Raw genomic sequence first — 26,272 nt, forward strand, 5'->3', positions numbered from 1 at the left:
TATTACTCTTGTCAATGATACAGCTGTATAACTGAGGGGGTCTTCCCTGCTGCCACTTTTGTAGATTGGAACTATGTTAGCCTTTTTCCACACATCAGCTACAACTCCTGTACACAGGAATGCCTGAAAAATCAGTTGAAGTGGAATGCTGAGCTCAGGTGCACACTCTCTCAGAACCCATGGTGAAACTTCATCTGGACCAACTGCTTAGCTCCTTGAGCATTTTTCCCACTTCGTCTATAGACACCTGTATGTGCTCTATGTTGTTCTCTGGAATTCTAATTGTGTCGGAGGCGGAGGTGTAAGCGGAGGTGCAACAGATACTCAGAGAGAACTCTATCAACATCAGGGGCCCGAGGACTGTTCAACACGCTTCCGCTACACATAAGGGGCATAACTGGCCGACCCCTCACAGTGTTCAAGAGAGAACTGGATAAGCACCTCCAAAGGATACCTGATCAACCAGGCTGTGACTCATACGTCAGGCTGTGAGCAGCCGCATCCAACAGCCTGGTTGATCAGTCCAGCAACCAGGAGGCCTGGTCGACGACCGGGTCGCGGGGACGCTAAGCCCCGGAAGCTCCTCAAGGTAACCTCAAGGTGTCTGGTTCCCTGAAAATTTAATTTTGTACAAACACACTTTGGAACTTTTCATTTAATGTTTCACATATTTCCTTTTCATTTTCTGTGAATCTATTTCCCATTTTCAACCTCTGAATATTATCCTTTACCTGCAATTTGTTGTTTATGAACTTAAAGAATAGAACTGTTTCTAGTTTACATTTGTCTGCAATCCCTTTTTCAAAAAAAAATTCTGCTTCTCTCCTCACGGCCCTGTATTTGTTTCTCGCATCTTTATATCACTGGTATGTTTGGGAGTTTAAACCTATAGATTCCATTTTTGTGTCTTTTGGAGTCTGGCACTCTCACAATTTCTTTCAAACCAATCATGTTTCCTAGTTCTGCATCTCTGCTTTGGTATAAATTTGTTTGTGCCTTTATCATATATTTCACAAAACTTGACATCTCATATACTTCATGTCCTAACAGAAAGGCTTTCCAATCAAATTCCTTAAAGAAATGTCCGAATTCCCCATAATGGCCTCTCCTGAAATCAGCTAATTTCCGAAAGCCGAAGGAAGCCAAAAATTAGCACCCTAGCACGACATCATCATCAAGTCGTCGTGCCGCTGTCTGCGCAACTTCCCCACCCTCCCCAGGAGGGGGAAGGGGAAGCCCCAGACCCACCCGCTGGCAACCCAGCCTTTAGTTCATAGGTTGGATGTCAAAAAGCCCGAAAAACACCGCCGACCGGGAGGGAGGGAGGGATGACGGGGAGCCTCCGGGACTCACACAAACAATGGCGTTTCATTACATTCTAAGCTAGTTTTCTGGGGGGGAGCCCCGTCGGCTTCACAGAGCTACCTCACTACAGATAAGGAAAAGAGAGAAGGATCCAGGAGATGGATGCCACACGCCCAAACATAAAAACAAGACCACAGACGAAACGAAAGGACCCCTGCAGACGACCTGGGAGACCCGAACCCCAGAACAGAAAGGAGTGAAGGAAGGGAACCTGGGCAAACCAAAATGCATCCACGGGCCCCAGAGGCCAAAACGCGCAGAAAACAGCGAAGAGCCACAACCGAACGACAAAGGAAGCACCCCGGCCTGATCAACCAAGCAGCAACCCAAGGACCCCTCCGGAAAGTAGTAGACCCAAACATCACCCAAAAAGAAGGAGACTGCATCGAACAAACAACCTACCACGAGGACCAAATGAGGCAGAAAAAACATGAGCGCCGGAGGAGAGCCGGAAACTCCTCGACCTGACCCCTAGAGGTCAACACCAACAGAAGAAGGAGACCTGAAAAAAACAAAAAAAACCTCACCAGAACTGAAGTGATCATGAAAAAACGAGGAGAAGAAATAAAATAGACCACCCTGGCCAACGACCAGGACGGCACTGGAATTGCAAGAGCAGGCCGGAGGTGAAAAAAACGCCCAAGACAGCAAGCGGAATGGAGCAGAAGGAACAGCAACTCCGAACGCAAGCTGGAGCGGCTCCACCAGCGACACCCGAGACAAGGTGACAGTACACTGCACCAGACGACGGTCTCGGATCAACCCCGAAGGGAAGGACAAGACAACTCATATCAGAGACTGAAGAACCCTTCGCAGTGATAGGAAAACCAGAAGGACTGCCAGGAAAACTACACACTGCCGCTGAGACGAAGCACGCAGCTGGGAGACCAACAACGAAGCCACCAGAAACAAATGGGCAAAGTTTCTTTCACCCTAAGTGCCCCTGTTACCTAGCAGTAAATAAGTACCTGGGAGTTAGTCAGCTGTCACGGGCTGCTTCCTGGGGTGTGTGTGTGTGTGTGGTGTGGGAAAGAAAAAAAAAAAAAAAAGTAGTTAGTAAGTTAGTAGTTAGTAAACAGTTGATTGACAGTTGAGAGGCGGGCCGAAAGAGCAAAGCTCAACCCCCGCAAAAACACAACTAGTAAACACCAGTGCCCACACAAGTGACGAGAACTAGAGACGAAAACCTGAGACACAAAGACTTGAGGGGAAGAACGAACCAGCCTCGTTCAGGGCTGGACCGATCCGCAAGAGAGGCGGAGCCGCGGGAAGCCCCTAAGAATCGGAAACCGAGCAAAGCAGCATCCCCTAACAAGGCTAACAAAAAACAGAAGAAATGGCTGCCAGGGAACCAGGAACCCAATCCCAGCGAGCCGAAAAAAGAACCAACCCGGGCGAGCAGACACGCCCCGTTCAAGAGGAACCCCCCCTCCCCAGGACTCCTGAAGGACCAACAAGGCCAAACACCAAAGAGCCAGGGGCCCAGGCAGAGGCCAGAGATGGAAAACGAGCACTACGAACTAAAGCGCTAAACGCGAAGTGAAAAACAGCGACCTCGCAACCCAAAGGAGCATCACAACCAGCTCCAGCAGGGAAGAACGACGCACGCGTCTCCGAGGTATACAGGAGGAGAACTTTGCAGGACGTGTACTGCAGGAAAACAAAAAACGTACATTCCGGAATATGAACAAAGGAAAGCCGTAGCCAGGACTGGAATCCTAGCTACGCCTGTCCCAAGAAAAGGAACCATTTGGCTTTTCAACTCATGAAATCAGCCTTTTCAACTGCTTCAACCTCATTTTCTTCCAGATTATAATGAATTGCATACTTTATTCCCCAAAAGACAGTCACTTTTACCCAAGGGAGGGAGGTAAATATCTCTTCCTCTTTCCTGGTAAATATGAAATCCAGCATGGAATGTCCCCTTCCTCATCCTCGTAGCTTCTTTAACATGTTGAAACATGAATGTTTCCAGGATGAGGTTTACAAATCTACAAGTCCAAAAATCCTCTGTTTTAGCTTCATATGCTTCCCAGTCTATGGATTTCAAGTTGAAGTCGCCGACTACCAACAGTCGTGATCTATTTATCAGCTCTCGCTATAATCTCTCTCATTATTGATATAATACCTTCTCATTATTATCCAACTCCTCCTTTGACCATGTGTTGCATGGCAGTGGACTATATGCATTTATGATCGTTAATTTATCATCCTGATTGCAGATCTCTAGTGCTATTATGTCAACTTCTTGTGGATTGACAATCATTATTTCATTTACCTTTAGGTGTTCTTTCACCAGCACAGCAACGCCACCGCCTTTCCTAATTTTTCTGTCCCATCTCCAGACTATGTAGCCCTTGGGAATATGACCTCATTTAAAAACCTCATTTAAAATATCAAGTTTTGTCCCTATGAGTGCAACAATGTCTGGTGTCTGCAGCTGTATTACATCACTTAACTCCAGTATCTTTGATCTCACTCCATGTTGGTGTATGTAATTTTCAGGAACATGTTCCACCTCTCCTTATTCTTCACTACCCCTTTCTCTAGTGATTTATTGGTTTGCCTTTTTGTACAATTTTACTGGTCTGCCAACCCCCTATCACTTTGTAGAAAAAAACGGCGTTAAATGTAATGAAACGTCATTTTCTGGGCGAGACCCGGAAGCTCCCTGGAGCTATACCGGGCTGATGTGTATATATTAGATTGTGGCAACAGTCAATCGAAGGAGTTCTAAGCCTACCAGGGACCAGAGCCAGAACCTGGCCCCCTCAAGAAAGGCATGACGAGCAATGCCCCTAAAGACACCCCCATGTAATTGGAAGCAGTCTTTGTCTACCATCTACCAGGTCAGGCACCCAGAAAGGTAGGAATCTCAAAAACTACTGCTGGTCAAAAATTGCAAACCGAAAGTCGAACTAGCAAACAGAACTCCCCAATTAAAAACAAGGAAACAAACATGACATCACTACAACCGCCGCGTGGTTCAACCCCCCTTCGTGCGCAACCCCCTTCCTCCCTGGCGGGGGGGTCCCAGACCTCCATGCAGGCCACTCTCCTCAGTTCAGAGGCTGAGTATCAAAAACACGAAAAAATGCCGACCGGGAGGGAGGGAGGGATGCTGGGGAGCCTCTGGGTCTCACCCAGAAAATGATGTTTCATTACATTCAACGCAGGTTTTCTCTGGAGAGTCCCTTCGGCTCCCCGGAGCTACCTAACCAAAGATAAGAAAAAAAGGGATTCACCCGGGAGGCGGTCATCACTCGCTCCTTAACTCAAGGTAGAGACAACAGGCCACAACCTGCGACCCAAGTCTATACTCGCCCGAGAAGGATTAGGAACATTAACAAGGTAACGTGCAGTCAGGACCCTGTTCGACCTCCAATTGCCCCGTGCCCAAAAGATAGGCCAGGACATTACCAAAACAGCTTCTGAATGCCGAAGTAACGAACGGAGTGGGCAAGGGGAAAGATCAAAGGCTGGCTGGATCGAATAATCCTGCGGATAACCTGGAAGACCCGCGCCCTGGAATAGGGAAGATGGGAAAAGTGGTGTAACCCAAAGTGCGTCCTCTGCCACAGAGGCCGTAACGAGCAAATAACGGCAAAGAGCCACAGGTACAAAACATGATGCACACCCGGCTGAACCAACCAAACATCAACAACCCAAGGACCACTCCGGAAAGCAGCAAATTCATTCTTTGCCAGAAAAGAAGGAGACGGCTGCAAACGAAGAAAAGACCACCAGGACTGAAAAAGCGGAAATCCCTGTGCCGGAGGAGAGCATGGAACTCTCCGAACCGTCCTCTAGACGCCAACGTCAACAAGAAAAAGAGCCGTAGAAAACAGTCCTGAACCGAGGGGAACACCCCCAAACCAAGGAGAAGCGAGCAGAGGGCACCCAGTGCAATGACCAGGACAGCTCAGGTGGCGCATGAGCAGGCAGGAGGTGAACAACGCCCGAGAAAGCTTGCGGAATGGAGCAGAAGTGACATCCACCTCAAATGCAAGCTGCAGCGGCTCTGCCAGCACCACCCGAAACAAGTTGACAGTATCTGGCAAAAGAAGATGGCCCTGAAACAACCAAGAGAGAAAGGAGAAAACCGACCAGAAATCAAAGAAACCTACAAGAGACAAGTGCCGAAAAGACCGCCAGGAAATTTCATACTGCAGTCGAGACGAACTTGCAGGTGGGACAACAACTAAGCCACCTGATCACCATACAAGTGGTGATAAACCCGCATCAAAAAGACCAGACGCGAGAAGCAGAGAAGATCGAACCAGCCACGTACTGGAATGATCCAATCTGCTGAAAAAGGTGGAGCCGCGGGAAGACCCTCGGGTTCGGACATCGAGCAAGAGGCTCCTGAAACCAAGGCTGGGTAGGCCACCAAAGAGCTAACAGGAACACTCATCCTTTGGAAGTCTCTCTAAGCTAACAAGGACCTGAAGCAACAACAGAACTGGTGGGAAGAGGTACAGGTAACCCCAACTTGACCAGTCCAGCCAAAAGGCATTAACCCTGACGGCCACACAGTCTGAGAAGGGCGCCACATACACTGGAAGACGCCTCGACCAAGTCGATGCAAAGAGGTCCACCTGTAGGTGCCCGTACGTCCGGCAGAGCCAACTGAATGAATCTTTGTTGACCAATTCCATGGTCAACAAAGGGAACGAACCAAGACAGGCCATCCGCCAGTACGTCTGACATCCCCTGAACGTGAACCGCCAGGAGAGCCAAACCCCGAGAACTCGGCAAACGAGTCACCTGAAGCGACTAGCCCCGAAGAGCCAAGGACCACATCGAACCCCCGCAGTTTGGACAATAAACCACCAAGGAGCAGTCCGAATGGAGCCGGATCATTGCTCCATGAGCAACACGAACCCACTGAAGCGAATGTCACCACCGCGAACTCCTGCGTCGTGCTGTGTACCCAACAGGAGGACGGACTCCACTGACTCTGGCTGGCCTGGTGAGCACTGGTCACAAAACCCCCAACCGAGAGATGAGGCATCCGTGAACACATCGAATGACAGCTCGGGAAGGCATCAGGGCATAGAACTCCGAAAAAAAACTCAGAGGAAGCTGGCAATGCAGCAGCCGATGCAAGGCTCCCGGGATCCGAACACAGCGATCACGAGAGCGGCGGAAGAGATGTCCCCGAAGAACCAGAACAGTCACCAAAGCCAGATCCGACCCGACAGGTAGACCGGCATGGCCAAGATCAGGCTCCCGCACCGTCACTCAAACAACCAACATGTGACCCGGTTGTCCTCCAAAAACAGATATAAGCAGAACCGCAGCCGCAACAATGCCGCCAGAGGGAGAGACAAGGAAGCGGTCCGAGAGTCCCACACAAGACCCAGTCCAGTCCGAACTTGAAAGGGGAAATTGGGACTTCCAGTACACCAAGAACATGAACCCGGCGAGCTGGTAAGGAACCAAATCCCTGGCGAACAGTCACGCGGATTAGCTGGGAGTTCACACCAGCCACTTGTTGAGGTAAGCCAGAAGCAACTGCATCATCATGACCCGGTTAAGGCGCGTGGACACGCGAGGTGCCAGATCCAACTGGAAGGAAGGCGAAGAAGGTGGTGTCACTCCATGACAAAACCGAGCCAGTCCCTGAACACCAGATTAATCGGGACATGCTAATACGTGTCCCGGAGGTCCAGAGACACCATCCAAGCGCCAAATGAAGCCAGACCCGAGACATAGTGGTCATCTGAAAGGAGGGGGGGCAAAAGACCTATGGGATCATATAGGGCTGAATCGCAGATCAGCCCAGTCCCGTTTCGGAACTGAAGACAGGCAGGATAACCTCTTTATGATGACCTGACAGAGTGCAGGGAAAGAGTCCCGCTCTGCAAGCCCCAATCCACCCGAAGGAGAAGGAAAGAAGCAACGTCACCGCAGGCAAAAAGAAAAAAACCCGAATTGCCCACAAAACGTGGGACCAGGCGAGAACAAACAGCGCGAGCCTCCCCCACATCGCCCCGCCAACAGGACGAACCATGAAAGTGCCGACAACCCCTATGAGAGCCCGACAAACTCAGAGCGATCACTAAGCCAACGACTCAGCAGGAGGGCCAGTCCCGAATCTAGCACTACTGGCTTACGACGACTGAAGGAACCCTGACACCTGGCGCGACCCTTCCGAGCAGGACCCTTCCGAGCAAAAACCACCAGAAGGAGGGAACCGAAGAACCCAAGGAACTTAGAATCGAACCCGGGGAGGTTATCTTGAGAGTTATCTTGAGATGACTTCGGGGTTTTAGTGTCTCCGCGGCCAGGTCCTCGACCAGGCCTCCACCCCCAGGAAGCAGCCCGTGACAGCTTACTAACCCCCAGGTACCTATTTTACTGCTAGGTAACAGGGGGGGGGCATAGGGTGAAAGAAACTCTGCCCATTGTTTCTCGCCAGCGGCCGGGATCGAACCCGGGACCACAGTATCACAAGTCCAGTGTGCTGTCCGCTCGGCCGACTGGTTCCTCCTTTGGGAGGAGTCAAACTCGTAACAAAATCGTACAGGGAGGGGATAGGAAAACCTCTTCCCCCTGTAACAACAAGCCCTGCACCAAGAGTACCAAACACCTAAGCAGGGATAAGTGGGGCCCAGGGCCCCCCCAAGACAACTCCTCCCCAGCCCTGGAAGCCTCCACGTCAGAACCCGGGGCCGAGCTGTCCTCCAAACCCTCTGCCTCTTGAGAAAAAACAGTGTCCACCAAAAAAGCAGGGATGAAGGGGGCCCGCTGGCGAGGCCCAAAAGCTCCGGCAGAAGGACCAGTCTTAAATGCCTCTGCTGCCGATCCGAAAGAGACAATCCCCGAAGCCGCCTAAGTCTCACTACCAGTATAATTCAGCGGGGCATCCAGAAAGGCAACCAGCCTCGCACGTTGCTACAAACTAAACCTCGCATGCAACGCTAAAGCTACCTGCACCCAAATATCAATCTCAGTGGACTGGGTGAATGGAGGGCAAGCAAAGAACACTACTTGCAGGACTCTGGGTCATAGGTGTCACTAACCCTAACAGGCAGTAAGGCAAAGGCAGACGGCGAATGTCACCCTGAGACAAGGGGACAGAGCAACCTTCAAACTCGCACAAGGCGAGGTGGGACTCAAGAGGTCTCCTACATCAGACCACTGAGCCCCAAAGGGGGTTTCCAAGGACCTTAGGCTGACTGCTAAGGGAAGCCCAGGTGAGGTACTGCTAACTGGTTATCCCAGATCTACCAAGCAAACTGTACAAGCACAGGGACCTAGTGGAGGGCCACCAAAATCCTATAATTGGTCCTACCACCACACCAGGCAGACCTCTGCCAGGCAAAACAAAACAAAAACAAAAGAAAAACCCTGCAAAAGCACAACGTCTCCAGGTGAACAGAACTGGTTACTATCTTGAGGTTATCTTGAGATGATTTCGGGGCTTTTTAGTGTCCCCGCGGCCCGGTCCTTGACCAGGCCTCCACTCCCAGGAAGCAGCCTGTGACAGCTGACTAACACCCAGGTACCTATTTTACTGCTAGGTAACAGGGGCATAGGGTGAAAAACTCTGCCCATTGTTTCTTGCCGGCGCCTGGGATCGAACCCAGGACCACAGGATCACAAGTCCAGCGTGCTGTCCGCTCGGCCGACCGGCTCCACTATGCGTATATCGGATAACTGCACAGTACCTCGCGCCCCAGCCTGCGACGAAACTAGCTCCTACCCAAAGGTAAACAAGAGTAAGAACCTCCCCAGCTGAACCCCCAAGGGCGGGCAATCATCGAGCAGCAACAGAACCACACGGAGATAGCTGCTCCTGAACGGCTCATGGAAGATAACCCTGAAGCCACAAGGTCAGTACTTACAGGGTACCTAGGGAAGGTAGCCCTAGGTTCATGCAACCCCAATACTCTTGTGTTACTTCCAGCTCACACACCACCAAAACAGAGCAACAACACTGCACTGCAGCACTGCACAAAGAGTGGAGCCAGAGCAATCGACCGTCACTAACACAACAGTCTCTGTAACTGAGGAGAGTTGCCGGCGTGGAGGACTGGGACCCCCCTCCTCCCGGGGAGGGGGGGTTGCGCAGACGAATGTGCGGCGGTTGTCGTGACGTCGTGTTTGTTTCCTTGTTTTTAATTGGGGAGTTCTGTTTGCTAGTTCAGCTTTCGGTTTGCAATTTTTGACCTCCAGTAGTTTGTTTTGAGATTCCTACCTTTCTGGTGCCTGACCTGGTAGATGGCAGACAAAGGCTGCTTCCAATTACATGGGAGGTGTCTTTAGGCCATTGCTTCTCATGCCTCTCTTAAAGGGGCCAGGTTCTAGCTCTGGTCCCCGGTAGGCTTAGAACTCCTTCGATTGACTATTGCCACGGTCTAATATATACACATCAGTCCAGTATAGCTCCAGAGAGCCGAAGGGCCTCTCCACAGAAAAGAATTTATTTCTTCATTCTTGCTCTCATTTAGACATTTTGCCTCGCCCAGGTTTAGTTTTAGCTTCTCTGTCTTCTTTTGAAAGATCTTGTCTTAACGACCATACTTAACCTTCCTCATCACTTTGTAATTTTCTACCATTCCTTAGTACTTCTTCCATCTGTTTGGCACCGTTTAGGGTGATCCTCAAAGGTCGATCTTTCCCTTTTACGTACTTTCCAATCCTCCTGTAGTCGCAGACATTCTCTATGGTAGTAAGACCTTCCATGAGGCCAACAATTTTATCTACTACTTTTGCTTCTTCTACAGCTCTTTCTGACCTAGATGTTATCTCCTTTTCTTTACAACCAAAAATTACCAGTGACTTCCATCAACTGTGTTTTGCACTAACTTCGGGTTAGATGTCAATTCCCTTCTCACTTCCAGCCTAATGTTTGTTTTATCCTGGTTGCTGTAGTGTTTGGCTTCCTTTACTGCATCTTCTATTTTTTTTCCTTCTCCTTGGCCACTTGTGCATAGGTGAGTTGCATATCTTTCTTGCACTGTTCTATTCCCTGTGTAACTTCCTCCATCAGTTCTGACAAAGCTGTTTATCCTGTTGAATTTCCTTATCTAACCTTTTGTAGTCATTTATTTTTTAAATTGCTTTAAGGGGGCATATCAATGTAAAAATTAAAAGTGGTTCAATTTGCTTATAAAATTTTTTTATGAAATGGTTATAGAAAGGGCTGCAGCTGGTCCAAGTTTCATCATCACACCCTAAACAGAAAAGGAGAAAAAAAAATAAACAACGAATTATGCAATGAATTTGCAAATAGTTTCAGGGAACACATGTGTCAACTAAAATCATTTCTATAACACTCAGATATTAAATTAAGCACATAATAAAGGATTCTAGTGATCAGTTTTTATCAAAAAAGTGTTTAGTGCAATAATATAATTTTTCAAAGTTACCCTTCTAAAAAATATGCAATATATGATATTTATAAATTTTTATAAAATCAACAAATAGACTTTGGACTAAATGTCTACTAGATTCTGTAGAAGCACAAACGCTACATATAAGGTGAAATTTGCATGTAAATTGGATTAATAAATGAAAGCTCTGAAGTAATTTGAAGGTGTAAATTACTTTCCAGAGTAAAATAAAGATCCAAGTTCGGCCACCTGTAGCTGAGCTTGACTTCGACAGATTTCGTTCATAATTGGCACCCTTGCAGATAGGCATCCATTGAGCAAGGTGTGCAAGTTTCATGCAAATCCCTTGATAACAAACGAGAAAAAAAAATTGGCCACAAAAAAAAAAAAAAAAAAAAAAAAAAAAAAAATTTACATATAAAATATATTGCACATACATATTACAATTATTACAAGAGTTTGTGCTTCTACAGCACATAGTAGACATTTTAGTTGACACATGTGTTCCCTGAGATTATTTGAGAATGTTGAACATTAGTTGCATAATACGTTGTGTATTTTTTTTCTCCTTTTCTGTTTAGGGTGTGATGGTGAAACTTGGACCAGTTGCAGCCCTTTTAATAACCATTTCATAAAAAAATTTATAAGCAATTGAACAACTTTTAATTTATAATGATATGCCCCCTTAACTTCTTCCAAAGCTATTTTTAAATGTTTATTTCCTCTTCCATGGCTTTGCAATTTGTTTCCAATTGAATTCTTGTCCTTGCACAAGTCTTTCACTAACCCTTCAAGACCTAAAACTTTGCTACTCAAGTGCTCATTATTTTCTTTCCATTTGCTGATTATTTCTACATGATAGTTCACTATAATATCTAATTTTACTTTTTCGGCTCCTTTTGTGGCCGATGACCTTCAGACTCATGGTCATTTGGCTTCTGACTTGTGATTCTTTGGTTTTATGAAGCTGAATTTGGATTGGCTTTCAGAAAATATGGGGTCGCTGGGTGAGGCCCTCGCATAGGTTGCCAAAGTTGCCACTTGCCATCTGCCTTACTGAAGCTGTTTGGGCCGATCCTCCAGGAGGCAGTTTCCATGTTTTTCACCTCACGCCTTATGTGTCAGCAGGCCATGCTGGCTCTCTTTGATTCAGTTTGGACCCCTGTCTCTTCCGTCGGCTTCACCGTTTTGTCCTCTTTTGTTTCCAGAGGACAGTGTTGCTCTGTTTTTATCAGGAACTTTGGCAAAGGGGGGGGGGGGACGACACTCCCGGAATGGTTGGTGCCAGGACTCAAGCTTGATTAGACCAGGGTAGGCCTATTGTGCCAGTTTCTAAGTCGGTGGTGACTGGTGCCATCTTCTGGTCTGGCACTGAACGGACCAGTCTGGCACCGAACGGTGCCAGACCCGATGTTGGCCACTTTGTTCGCTCAGCACAGAGGGTAGGCTCTCGGGGTTCATGTCAGCCCTTTCCCGGGTGGAAGATGTGGGGGGAAAGGCTGGCTCTTTTTGCCCACACCTGGTCCTATGCGATTTGTGGGCTTTTCGGGTCATTTCCTAGTCTTTGGTGGCATCAGCCTTCCTCCTTTTGGGGAGGTCATTGTGTGTCCAATGTTTTGGCCGATGGTCTCTCACATCATTCCTCTTTTCCACAGAGTGGACCGTCGATGTCGGTTCCTTTTTCTAAGTTTGAAGAAGCCCTCTGGTTGTTGGGTGGGTGAGCTTCATGCTCTGCTCCTGTGCACGAGGGTGTTGTTCATTTGGTCCTGGTGGTTGTTTTGTTGAGTTGCAGCCTGCTCCTCCTTTTCTGGCGAAGAATGACAGGGCGAGCTTCCAGAGGGGTCCTTTTGGTTGTGGATGCTTGGTTAGATCAGCTGGGAGTGCATTATGCACTGTGTCCAGTGGCAGCTTTACACCGCTACCCTTAAGCCACCAGTTCTGTTTCGGTGGATGTGTTGTGGGTTCATACAGTTTCTCTAGTTTCCTGTTCCAGGGCTCGTGTCTCAAGTTGTCCGCAGTGTCATCAAAGCTAGCCAGTCTGCAGTCTACCCTCATGCTCATGAGGTTCGGAAGTACGTCGCTTTGCTGGCCGATTTTGGTAACAAATTTTGGCCAAAATTTGAACACAGGGGTTTTGGAGGTCAGGTGTCTTGTTAATGTCCCTGATCCTCTGCAGCCTTGAGTTGTCCTTGGGTGTCTGTCACAGCAGTCGGTCTTGCCTTCAACTTGATACCTGCGGTGCTTCCATCTCCCTGGTAAGTCCCCTATTTTGTCCTCCTCTGCAGGTAGATAGCTTCAAAGAGCAAACAGGGCTCCCCTAAGAAAATCAGCTTTGAATGTAATGAAATGCCAGTTTCTGGGTGAGCCCCGGAGCCTCCCTGACACCCCTCACTCCCTCAGGTAAGCAGCTTTTTAATCATTAGAGAACTGACTGGTGTCTGCCCGGGCCGACTCCCTCCTTTCCCTAACAAGGTAAAGAGGGAAGCTAACTAGCAGGGGGATGGTTTGACAAAGTTTTGGTTGTTTGTTTTATTGTTCTTTTGCATTCTGAGGGCAGCAGTCTCGTTTTTCAACAATGTTGTGGTCTGTTCGGATTCGTGTACCTTTCTGGGTGATGGAAAAGACGATGAACTTTAACTGCCATTTAACTTTAATTAATCTTAACAGAAACTGCCATTTCATTACATTTACTGCTTTTTTTTGGAGCCTCTAGGGCTCACCCAGAAACTGCCATTTCATTACATTTAATGTTTTTTTTTTACAGAGCTTTTGAAAGAGTGTGAACAGCACGACAAAGCCTTTCACAGTAATTCAAATTCCCACAAAACTCTACCATTTTGGTTTCATGGTACTTAGGGCTCATATTTGACTTAAGTGAAAGGGGATTAATTCATATTACAATACAAGTTCCATTCCTGAGGGGCCCATAAGATGTTTGTATGCAGAAAAATGAGCATTGGAACATGATAGCTTTTCCTATTATGGGAATAAGACTGTTAGAGGCCTTAAAAGTTAGAAGGTCTTAACAGGCCAGAAGAGTGGATGCATGGCTAAACTTCTGTCCCTATTAATTCAAGACAGCATTGATCTAGCAAAATTTAGAGAAAAATAATATTTATATATGGAATGCCATAAACATTCCTAACATTGCTCTTACCGACTTGCATGCAATGCACTCCTTTGGGTCAGGGTTCGTTGCTAACTGATCAGTAATAAGTTTTTTCTTAAGCTTTGAGGAAATTGATTGAACAGCCTCTGCAACTGTTTGTCCTGTGTACTTTGGGGTGTTAATTTTATCTCGACCTGTGGAAAAACATCCAGACATGTAATTAATTCACATCAGAACAATTATTACAGATTAGTTTTAAATACGCACTAAGAATGCGAGTGATTAATACAGGTGAAATAACATCTAGTAATGAAGACTAATCTCTTTTTGGCAGCTGTCAACATAAGTATGATCAAGATAGAATGAAGAAGCTTAGCACAGCAATACACAGAACAAAAACTAACTTACTTTTGAGATGGAGTACCTGCTTGCTCATGACCTCTGCTCCTGACTGCTTGCGAGCTTTCACTCTTAAGAAATGAGTTTCCAAAGATGTAGCTTTTCGAATAATTTTGTCATCATCACTCAAAACATATGATGTTGTCACCTGACTATCGATCTGAGCACCTAGAACCTGTGTGGTAAATGACAATTATAAACTTTACAGACAGAATATTGCTTCATAATAACCTAAAAATCAAGTATAGTTTCCAACAGTGAGAACAGCACAGACGGAAATCACACAAACATGATGTATCAATGAGGAAATTCGTAGGAGCCATGATGAGGATTCGAACCTATAAGCTGGATATTCCCAGGCACACACCAGACAACCAGACCACAACGTGGCAAAAGGCTTGCAACCTGGGATTCTACTGAACCCACAAGCATTCCAAGGATTCCACTGAAGCCAAAGCAGGGATTTCACAATCCCCCCATGCACTCTGGCTGTTGTGTAAGAATGTTCTACCTCTGATGCTCCTCTTCACTACACAGAGAAATCACACTAGGGTGATGTATCAATGAGAAAATCTGTAGGAGCCATGATGAGTATTCGAACCTATGCACTAAACGATCTTCCGGAGGGTATAGACTCATTCCTCTCAATGTTTGCTGATGATGCAAATATTATGAGAAGAATCAAGACAGACAGTGATAGACAGAGACTACAGGATGACCTGGACAAACTGGAGGAATGGTCTAGAAAATGGCTGCTAAAGTTTAATTCAGGAAAGTGTAAGGCAATGAAATTAGGCGAAGGGAACAGGAGGCTGAACACAAGGTATCATCTGGGAGGTGAAATCCTGCAAGAGTCAAATAGAGAGAAAGATCTGGGGGTCAATATCATACCGAACCTGTACCCAGAGGCCCACATCAAAAGGATATCATCAGCGGCATATGCTAGATTGGCCAACATAAGAACTGCCTTTAGAAACTTGTGTAAGGAATCGTTCAGGACCCTGTATACCGTTTATGTAAGACCAATCCTGGAGTATGCAGCTCCAGCCTGGAGTCCATACTTAGTTAAATACAAGACAAAGTTAGAGAAGATCCAGCAATATGCCTCCAGGTTCGTCCCGGAACTGAGAGGAATAAGCTATGAGGAAAGGCTAAAGGAGCCGAACCTCACATCCCTGGAAAACAGAAGAGTAAGGGGAGACATGATAACCACTAACAAAATTCTCAGGGGAATTGACAAGGTGGACAAAAACAAACTCTTCAGCACGGGAGGGATACGAACAAGGGGACACAGGTGGAAACTTAGTACCCAGATGAGCCACAGAGACGTTAGAAAAAATTTTCAGTGTCAGTAGTTAATAAATGGAATGCACTAGGAAGTGATGTGGTGGAGGCTGACTCCATACACAGTTTCAAATGTAGATATGATAGAGCCCAATAGGCTCAGAAATCTGTACACCAGTTGATTGACAGTTAAGAGGGGGGACCAAAAAGCCAAAGCTCAACCCCCGCAAGCACAATTAAGTGAGTACAATTAGGCGAGTACTGGATATTCCCAAGCACACAATATTCACATCGTGTGCCTGGGAATATACAGCGCATAGGTTCGAATCCTCCTCATGGCTCCCGCAAATTTTCTCAGTGAGAACAGTGATACATCAGGTTCTTTACACACACAATGAAACAGCTTTTGAAATAAAAAATTCTTTTATATATTTAATTTTTTCTTTGGGGACTGCAAATCATCTTAACCCTTTAGCTGTGTTAGGTGATAGCCATCAGCAGCTGAAAATATGCTCTAGAATTCTATAAAGAGCCAGAGTTCACCTGACAAGAACATGTTTTCAAATCACAAAATGTTCTGCCTGGTCCTCTGACTTTCAAAACAAATCCATGGACCCAGAAAATGCTACCAACAGTTGGCAACAGAAACAAACATCATCCTATGTGCAAGCAGAAAAAAACCCAGCAACTATGCTTTCTTAATGATTAACACTTTTGCACTCCTGGCGGGTCACCTACTACTGGGAAGGTAGGTCGAGCATTGCCAGTGAGCACACAACCCAATGTTAAACTCTCACTTACAATGTTTATACTTAACACTTTAGTGCGCGCGGCACTCCCTGAAAAAAAAGCGGGTTGTGCGCGCGGCGTTCTGGGCGCTCAAGCGTGAACACAAAAAAGTTTATCATCTTTTCACGCTCCTAACATCAATTCTCGAGCTATGTTTTTCATTTTGGTATCAATGCGTTGGCAATAAAATTCTCTACAGGATCATATGCATAAAATGTCACCCAAGCATTTGCTATCCCACCACGAAGTAAATAAACACGAAGATGACTCGCCGTGACACCCAAACAGGAAGTAAATGTTCATACTCTTTCGTTTGTTGCCAGCCTCACAGTCATCCTACAGCGCTTATTTTGATATCACTGAACTCGCAATAAAATTCCCCACCCAGACATATGCCTATCAATGTCTAATTATGTTCCGCACGAGTGTGGGAACTGGGCGAAGCGTTAGCCGTGATTTCAGCAGCGACGACACTGTTGTGATGCAGCGCTTTGAAAGTTTATACTTATTTCACTGTCATGACATTATTTCTCGAGCTACGTATTTCATTTTTATAGCAATGTGTTCGCAATAGAAAGTTCTATAAGAACATGGGTAGAATTAGCCAACAGAGCATCAAATAAATTTGCGGCGAATAAAATCTTACGCAAATCTTACGCGTGTTTGTACCTATGAGCGTAAAAGGTTTTTACTTTGCTCATGTTTTTTCAAGTTTATACTTGATTCACTACGTTTTTTTTGTTTGTATAGTGTTCGGAATAAAATTCTCTACACAGACATATGCATATAAATGTAGAATCATGATCGCGGCCAACACAAGAGTGTGTGGAGTGCGCGATTACCCTCGTTGTGACACCAATTCAATAGTCTCTCCTCTAAGTTACAATACATTGCCGTTTTCTCAAATAGGCACAGTGCCTATTAGAGAAAACAAAAATTTAATGGCAAACATATTCATACAAACCCCAAGTCGATCTAGTAGTAAATACCCAATATAAAACACGGTCCGTAAATTTACGTCGTGATCCGACAAGCGGTTAGGGAAACCGCCCGTAAGTCCAAGTCGAAAATCCAGGAAAGTGTTAATAATAAGACTAAGCAAAACTTTATACAGTGGTACCTCGGAATACGAGTGTCCCTATATACGAGTTTTTCGGAATACGAGCAGGATTTGCTCGGAAAATTTGCTTCGGAAGGCGAGGGTGTTGATACGCGTACAGGCCGACCTAGCACATGGTGGTACGGCGATCGCCCCTCAGTTTACCAGTGCCTCACGCCCAGTGACTATCCCGCCTCAATTCTTCACCAGGATTTTCAGTGTTTTGTTGGTTTTTTGGTCATTTGACCATAAAAGTTGTTGTTATATATCTCACCATGGGTCCCAAGAAAGCCAGTGGTAAGGATCAAGGCAAGTAAGCGCATGTGAGGATGACAATAGAGGAAAAACAAAAGATCATTCGGAAGCATGAAAATCGTACACGTGTCGTTGAACTTTGTAGGCAGTGCAACAAATCCATGTCAACGATATGCACTATACTTAGCAAGAAAAAGGACATTATGAGTGCTAAAGTGGCAAAAGGCGTAAGAACAATCACGAAGCAAAGACCACAAATACTTGAAGAAATGGAGATTAAGAAGTTGAAAATTAAGAAGTGGTGTCAGATGTGGGAAAAAAATGCAAACTTTTATTGAAAAGTCTCACACAGAGAAAGCTGAAGTAGGGCATTGCATTAATCTTTTCAATGACAATGTGATGCCTCACTACAGAGACATCTTGCGAAGAAGGGAAAAACAATCTTCCATGGACAGATTGGTTGAGAGAAAATCGAGCAGTGAGCCACAACCAGAACCAAGTGTATGCAGGCAAAACGTGCCAGAGAATGCACCCAGGGACTCCCCTTCCAAACAATAACACCTCTCTTCCTCCCCCTCCTCACCATCTTTACGCCTACAGCATTCATCAGCAAGGGTAAGTAATAACTTGAACATAGTTTTGCAGGTTTATTTAGATGAATTATGTATAAAATTTAGTTTGAAGTGATGTTTTTGGTAGTCAGGAACAGATTAATTCATTTCCCATTATTTCTTATGGGGAAATTAGTACAAACAACACCTGATGCCCCCTGGCCAAACCAATCAAGCATCAATAACAAATAGACACCTTCCGAAACTAACTGACTCATTCTTTGCCAGAAAAGGAGCCGGCTGCAGACGAACAAACCGCCCACCAGGGTGATAGGAACAAAAGACTCATTATCAGAGGAGAGCATGAAGCTTACTCATCCAACAACTGGAAGCAAGAGAAACTAAAAATAAAACCTTCAAAAAACATTCCTGGACTGAAGGGGAAACAGTAAACCAAGAGGAAGAAGTGAAGGCACGAACATGGTCATGCAGGTTCAGGTGACATATGAGCAGGACGGAGGAGAAACAATGCATGAGACAGCGTGCAAACTGGAGCTGAAGTGGTATCGACCACATATGTAAGCTGTAGCGGCTCCACCAATACCGCGAATTATGAGGCAACAGTACAGTATTCGGCATAAAATGCTGATCAAAAAAAGCCAAGAAAGAAAGTAGAGTACCACCCACTCAGACACTGAAGAACAGCGATGAACAGAAGGTTAATGAAGAAAATCCTGCCACAAAACCTCATACTGCCACTTTGAGGAAGCCCGCAGGTGGAACACCATCACCAAAGCCACCCAACAACCACAGAGGTGGCAATAAACATGCATAAAAAAATTCCAGATGAGTAGAGTAAAGGAGAAGGTCAAACCAGTCAAGCATGTCACTGGGTCGGGTTCAGACACCAAGCAGGCAGTACCAGAAACCAACTCTCCCTCTGTAATTACCTAAGCATAATTACAGGATGAGAGCTACACTCTTAGTGTCCCATCTTCACTGCACTCTGTCATATAACGCTAAAAAACTACTAATGGTTTTTCGTCTCCACCACCTTCTCACTTAACTTATTTCAACCGTCTACCACTCTGTTTGCAAAAGTTAAATTTCTAATGTTCTTCCAGCAGCTTTAGTTTAAATCTATGACCCTCTTGGTTTTAAGGTACCAGGCTTCTAGAATTTTACTTTATCAATTTTGTTAATTTCCTTTACTATTTTGTATGTAGTGATCATATAGCCTCTTTTTCTTCTATCCTCTAGCATTGGCATATTTAACACCTCTAACCTCTCCTCATAGTTCTTGTCTTTCAGTACTGGAAGCCATTTTGTTACCTGTGTTTGCACTTTTTCCAGTTTGTTGATGTGCTTCTTGAACTATGGGTACCTTATAACAGCTGCATATTACAACTTTGGTCTCACAAAGGTTATGAATAATTTCATGACCTTTGTGAGGACCCTTGATTCCCTGATCAAGGATGCCTTTTGGCTGGACTGGTTGCAATGGGGAGATATTTTACCTGTCTTTCCTGGTCCAGCTGTTGCTCTGGGTTCTGGCCAGGATGGAGTCCTACCAGGGAAAGGTGGTCTTTCCTGCTCATTAGTGGCTGGCTTGGCCTTGGTTTCAAATGCTGCTTGCAGTGTCCGAACCCAGGCGTTTTTTCTGCAGTCCCACCTCTTTCAGAAAATCGGTACAATGACATATCTCGCTGGTATGAACATCTTGGTTCACACCTAGCATTTCTAATGCATCTTTATTGCCAACATTCTCACCACATGGCGAGCAGATGGCTGTTTTGATGGTGTCCCACCCACATTTGTCTTAGCAAAGCAGTGAAATTTTGGTTGGTGCTCTTTTCACCACTTTCTTTCCCCTTCATCATCATTCTTCTGTCTCCATTCAGGTGGTGCTTTCATTTTTTTCTTGTTTCTTGACCAGCATCTTATGCTTAATAATGTCACTTCATCATTTAGTGCTGGCAGAGCCACTACAGCTTGCATTCGGTGCCAATACTACCTAGGTACCATTTAAGAATCCTTCTCATACATTGTTTCACCTCTGGCTTGGTCATGCAATGCCCAAGCCCTCGTGGTCTCTTGATTGTGTCCTTGCCTTTCTTTCTTCTTCTTCTTGGTTTACAGTTTCCCTTTCAATCAGTGACTCCTTTTCTAAGGTAGTTTTCCCTATTGGTGTTTGCCTCTAGTTGTAGTGTTGGGGAGCTTCATGTTCTTCTCCAGGGTTGTAGTTTTTATTCTTTTGACCCTGGTGGGCATTAGGTTCATTTGCAACCATCTCCTACTTTTCTGATGAAAAATGAGTCAGTGGGCATCTTGAGGGGGTCCTTTAGTTATTGATGCTTGGTTAGTTTAGCCCGGGCTGCATCGAGTGCAGTGCCGGGTGGTGGTGCTTCGCCAATACCTTTGTGCTACCAAATCTGCCTCAGTGACAGAATTGGTGGTTGTTCTTGTTTCCTTCCTTCCCTGTTCCAAGGCTCATGGTTCTCAGGTTATCTGCACTGCCATTAAGTCCAGCCACCCTGCACTCTACCCTTCATGTCCATTATTGGTCTTTGCTAACGTGCTGGGCTGATATTCAGACATGGGGGTTCTGCTGGTCTAACAGGTTCTAGGCAGCCAAGTATTTAATGTTCCTGCTTTGTCAGGCTGGTGTTGCTTTGGGTCATCTTTCTCGATCATTTATTTCTTCTTTGTCTTGATTGCCTACATTCTCTCTTCCTCTCTTATGAATCCCTGGTTCTTCTTCATAGGGAGTTAGCTTCAGGAAGCCACAAGGAGTGCTCCCAGAAAACTATCATTGAATGTAATGAAATGCCTTCTTCTGGATGAGCCTCGGTGATTCCTCAATTCCTTTCCTACCTTCCTAGTTTGTCGATTGCTGTGCATCTTCACATTTGCTGCAGAAGTACCTTGGAGAGCTGGAAGAGACCTGGAGTTTTGCCCTCCCCCCAACTGGTAGGGTGGGGGTTAATGCTAACAAGCTCATGCAAGTTTTTAGAGATTCAATCATTTGTTTAGATTGTTTGGGGTAGTTCGTTTGCAAGTTTTGAGGCTTCTGTCACTTTGAACCCAGCAGTGAATATAATTGTTTGCCGAGTTTCTAAATGCTTTCCTGGTGGAGTGGTAGTATCACCCACCCACTACACTTTTGTGATGGGGTCAGGATCTGGCTCTGGTCCCCAGAAAGCCAAACAGAACTCCACCGCTGATGTGATCTAGTAGTTGGGAGTCCACGGCTGATGTGACTACCCAGTAGTCACGAGTCCACGGCTGATGTGATCTAATAGTTGAGAGTCCACGGTTGACGTGACCTAACTGTTGGGAGTCCATGGTTGATGTGACCTAGTAGTTGGGAGTCTATGGCTGATGTGATCTAGTAGTTGTGAGTCCATGGCTGATGTGATCTAGTAGTTGGGAGTACATGGCTGATGTGACCTAGTAGTTGGGAGTACATGGCTGATGTGACCTAGTAGTTGGGAGTCATCTCAGTGAGAATAGCTTCAAGGAGCCATCGGGCTTATCCAGGAGAAGGCATTTCATTACTTTCAACACTAGTTTTTTCATAGGACAAAGTAAACTCCACTACATTCATATAGAGCTCTTATATCCATACTTTTATGATTAATATAAAACCCAGAACAAAATAGTTGAAATCAATGTATGATTTAACTACATTACCCCTGTAAATCAGTGCATGACAAAAATGACCCTATAAGGGTTAATAACAATACACATACAGTACTGTATGCATAAACATACATGTAAATTCTCTACTGTGAAAATTAACACTGTTCTGTTTAGTGGAACCAAATTCTGGGGAATATAACTTAATATTTTACTAGCAGAATGTCAGTCTTATCATTTTATGGTGCATTTTCTTGCTATATTTATTGCAGGTGTGAAATACTTGAATCAATGCAATTTTTTTAAATTAAGTCAAGATTTAATAACATAGTTGAAAAATATTAAAAATTTATACAGAATCCATTTCTGTATAATTTCTGTATAATCCATTTCTTATTTTCCATTTGAAAATATAATGACATACTATTCTATTCATCATACCTCATTTGTTTGGTTGAAGTAAGCTACTGGCACCACGGTTTTGCAATTCTTCTTCAATTTTGTTACATGGGTTGAGTCAAGCATCTTGTATGTGACCTCACACTTCCCTGAAGCATCTACTTCTGTCTCCTTCGCATTTTTGACTTGGTGCTGTTAAGGATACGAGTTAGAATATTGCCATACAACTGCTATTCACAATTTGGTTTACATATACACACAAAACACTAAAAACCCTGATTTGAATAGTCTGTAAACCACATTTACAGGTGAATTGTTTTAATATTCCAAATTTTAAAAGCATTAGAGGTGGTTCTTGCCATAGAAATTTTAAAATCACAAATATTGTGAACAAGTTATTGATATAATAAAGATGTGTGAGCACTGCAAAAAAACAATCGTTGAGTGTAATTAAATGCAATTTTCTGATGTGCCCTCAATAGCTTCCTGACCTAAACTCATGTACTGCTATGCCTAAGGTATATGCAGCAATCCTCTGACTGGCCCCTTGTCTACCAGGAGCCTAGACCAGAATCTGACTCTGAGAGGTGAGGGAAGCTTGGAAATCAGAAATCAACCCAAAACTGAGGGTAAAAACAGAAAACAAACCCAACAAACAAGCAACGACCTAAAAAAAATTAAGTTTAAGGATTTGCACAGAGGGAACAAAGCAAACGATCATTGCTGCAGTGTAATGACCTTAACCATGACTGCCATGAAGTGGCACCCCTTGTCACATGGGTTCCAGCCAGCATGCCCCCACATTCACAAGCCACCCGAACTGAGCCTCTCCACCTCATGTAGAGCAAGGGAACAGGCAGTGGACGAGGAGCTACTGAGGGCCGATCAGAAAAGGGCATTTCATTATATTTAAAAGTTGATTTCTAGGAGGGGCCCCCACATCAATACAGTATCTCCCTTGAGTTAACTCAAAATAGTGCCTCAGTAGCAGAGGCCAGCATTCCTGAAAATTCAAAAAATTTGCAAAAATATAAATGCAGCCATGGGAGAGGATAGCAGAAGAAAAGAAACCAAGATAGAAGCATATCAGATTCATGCCAAATGACCAAGAGCAACGCAACCCCCAATGAGGCCGACAGACAATCAATCAATAAAGAGTACAAGACCTGTACTCTGTTTGAACGCCAAAAGCTCCAGAGAAGCACGAGCAAGTCCGAGGAGAAGAACGCCTAAGACATAATGCCTAAAGATCGCCCACTCCAAGTTTCTGAGTAGATAGGTGTGTGTACAGAAGGAGACACCATATAAGAAAATTAAACCGGACTTCGCTGCCTGGCACTCGCCACCAATTATGGAGCCCAACAAGGGGAGGCATAAGCACATGGGTAACTTCAATGTTAACAGGGACAGTATACATGGGTCACCATTGAAGGGTCATAACAGTATCCAAGGGACAAATATATTCCAAATGAAGGAATATAGGGGAATGCAAAAGTCTTCATGCACAACAAACACATGGAAGTGTGTTTTACATGTGCACCATCACAGCAGGCAGGAGAGGGAAGGAGGAACTAACCCCTTAGTATCTGCAGGCAGTGCATAAGTCTCCCTCACCCCATCAAGGAACCACTCTGAGGGAAAGGATAAAAGCAAATTTTGTGAGGAATAATAGCTGTTTTCTCTACTTTGGAAGCACAAGTAATAAGACCAATTAGGAAACAAAAATTGTTACACAGTGTTATAGGGAAGATGGGGCATGAGAGTGTAGCTCTAGTGGAAAATTCCAACAAACTAATATATATCGATCAAATAACAGACGTATTTATATAGCTACATCCTACATCATGCATCTATTGTCTACACCACTGAGGTCACGTAGGCTAGAGGCCATGGGTGGCATGATAGGCTATATTAAAAAACAGTAACATCCCATATGGCTACCACTCACAACAGACTGTAAAGTCAGCAAATAATGACGCCTTATGATGTCACTTCTCATTCTTAATAATGGAAAATTGAATCACAGCAAAATAATACTTAATCATACTTAAATCACCATTATCTCAATCCTATAAACAACTTTATCTCAAAATAATCGTCTAGAAGAAAGAATATTAATTCCAAAATGTAAGGCTGGCTACTCCACCAAGGAATGGGGCAGCTCCAGCACGAGAGCTCCGCAAAGCGGCTCACCATTTGTTTAAATTTTAGAGTGTGAACATGTGACTTTTTCAGGGACTTTCAGAGCCCAAGTACCACACAAAAACAATTCTAAACAAGGTGTTTACACCCTAAAACACTTTGAGGGGTGTAGTATACTATACTGACCCAGAACTATCATCTAAATCAGACAAACTTATCCATACATATGTGTAGCGAGGGCGAGCTCACATGTTTAGGAACTTGCCAGACATTGAAATAATTAGGTAATAATATATTTGTGGCAACTGCCGCCTGACAGCTCGAGCGGAGTAGACCTCGTCTGGCGAAGGCTCTGTCAACGCCCCTTTTTTGCCACACTTCCCTACCCTATCGTGGCTAAAATATGCCACCCACGATTTTTTTGTTATTTTTTCCATGATCAGGGAACAAAAATGAACACTTCTATAAGACGAAAGAATTTTTTTTATTTTTTTTTTGTTGCGACTGTGGGTGTGAAATCCATTGGAGCCCCTAGCAGCTTGAGGGTTAAGGGTTAATCATTAAATCACTAACATAGTTATCAAGTAATAATATTTGATTAATAATAAACAACTAATTAATAATTATTTAAAAAAATCTTGCTTAACTGATATAACTTGATATTGTTATATTCATTTAATCAAACCTCATAGTTTACACAATCCCCATGGCGTATTGGTAAAGCACTCCCCCGACACTTTGACCTGGGTTCGTATCCTGGCCAGATAGGATTGACTGGGTGCCAATTCTTAACTATAGCCTCTGTTCATCCAGTAGTGAATGGGTACCTGGTTGTTAAACAATTTGGTGGGTCGTATTCCGGGAAAATTAGGATTAAGGACCTACCCGAAATGTTATACATGCTAGTTGCTTTACAATAATGAAAGAACTCTTGAATATACAAATAAAAACAAAAACAAAAAACTAGCATTGAATGTAATGAAATGCTACCTCAATGGGAGCGTAATCTCGAACGTCCCAGGGAAGAAAATCCTGAACAAGCAAGGACAGTACCTACCGGGCGCCTAGGGAAGGTAATCCTAGATGCATAAAGCCTGAGTACTTCTTGTAACTCCTGGCCACCGCACAATACACACACAGCCAGCACAATCGCAAAGGGTAAAATCCAGCAAGATAATGAGGCCAGAGATAACGTCAGCTCTATACAGCATCAGTCGACAAACTGCTGGTGTCAGCGCTTGGCTGCCTGTGTGGGGACCCCTCCTGGGAAGGGGGGGTGTTGGCTTGTCGCCAACTAGCGAGCGCATTGGTTCAGTGGACATTAGCTTGTTTATTGTTTTCTCTTGGGGGGAGTTCTTAGCCACTGTTCGGTCATGGGTTCATGTTCCTCTGGTCAATGGCAGACATGACTATACTCTCAAACAGTGGAGTGTTCGTAAGCCATTGCTCCCTTTGCCTCTCTGAGGAAATTAGGTTCTGGCTCGTGGTTCCTGGTTATCTTGAGGTTATCTTGAGATGATTTCGAGGCTTTTTAGTGTTCCCACAGCCCGGTCTTCGACCAGGCCTCCACCCCCAGGAAGTAGTCCGTGACAGCTGACTAACACCCAGGTACCTATTTTACTGCTAGGTAACAGGGGCATAGGGTGAAAGAAACTCTGCCCAATGTTTCTTGCCGGTGCCTGGGATCGAACCCAGAACCCAGGATCACAAGTCCAGCGTGCTGTCCGCTCGGCCGACCGGCTCCCGACTGGTAGGCATACGGACTTCAGTAACTGATGCGAACTAGACTAATATGGCGGATATCAGTCCAATAGCTGCAGGAAGCTGATGGGGCTCCCCCAGAAAAATTACTTTCCAAGTAACTATTAAAAGCTAGGCTAGATATGGTTAATGAAAT

At 45.0% G+C, this 26,272-nt stretch overlaps 1 protein-coding gene across 1 annotated transcript in view; it reads right to left on the bottom strand.

The window, feature by feature from the left end:
• Window positions 1–26,272, bottom strand: part of Mtp (microsomal triacylglycerol transfer protein) — a 253,595-nt gene that overhangs the window by 154,427 nt on the left and 72,896 nt on the right. Inside the window, exons 5-7 of the mRNA XM_069330044.1 lie at window positions 22,276–22,425; window positions 14,227–14,392; window positions 13,867–14,012 (exon numbers count right to left, since the gene is read on the bottom strand). Coding sequence (XP_069186145.1) covers window positions 13,867–14,012; window positions 14,227–14,392; window positions 22,276–22,425 — 462 coding nt within the window. The remainder of the gene's footprint in view (window positions 1–13,866; window positions 14,013–14,226; window positions 14,393–22,275; window positions 22,426–26,272) is intronic.

The sequence above is a fragment of the Procambarus clarkii genome, chromosome 3, assembly GCF_040958095.1.
Source record: "Procambarus clarkii isolate CNS0578487 chromosome 3, FALCON_Pclarkii_2.0, whole genome shotgun sequence".
Lineage (NCBI taxonomy): Eukaryota > Metazoa > Arthropoda > Malacostraca > Decapoda > Cambaridae > Procambarus > Procambarus clarkii.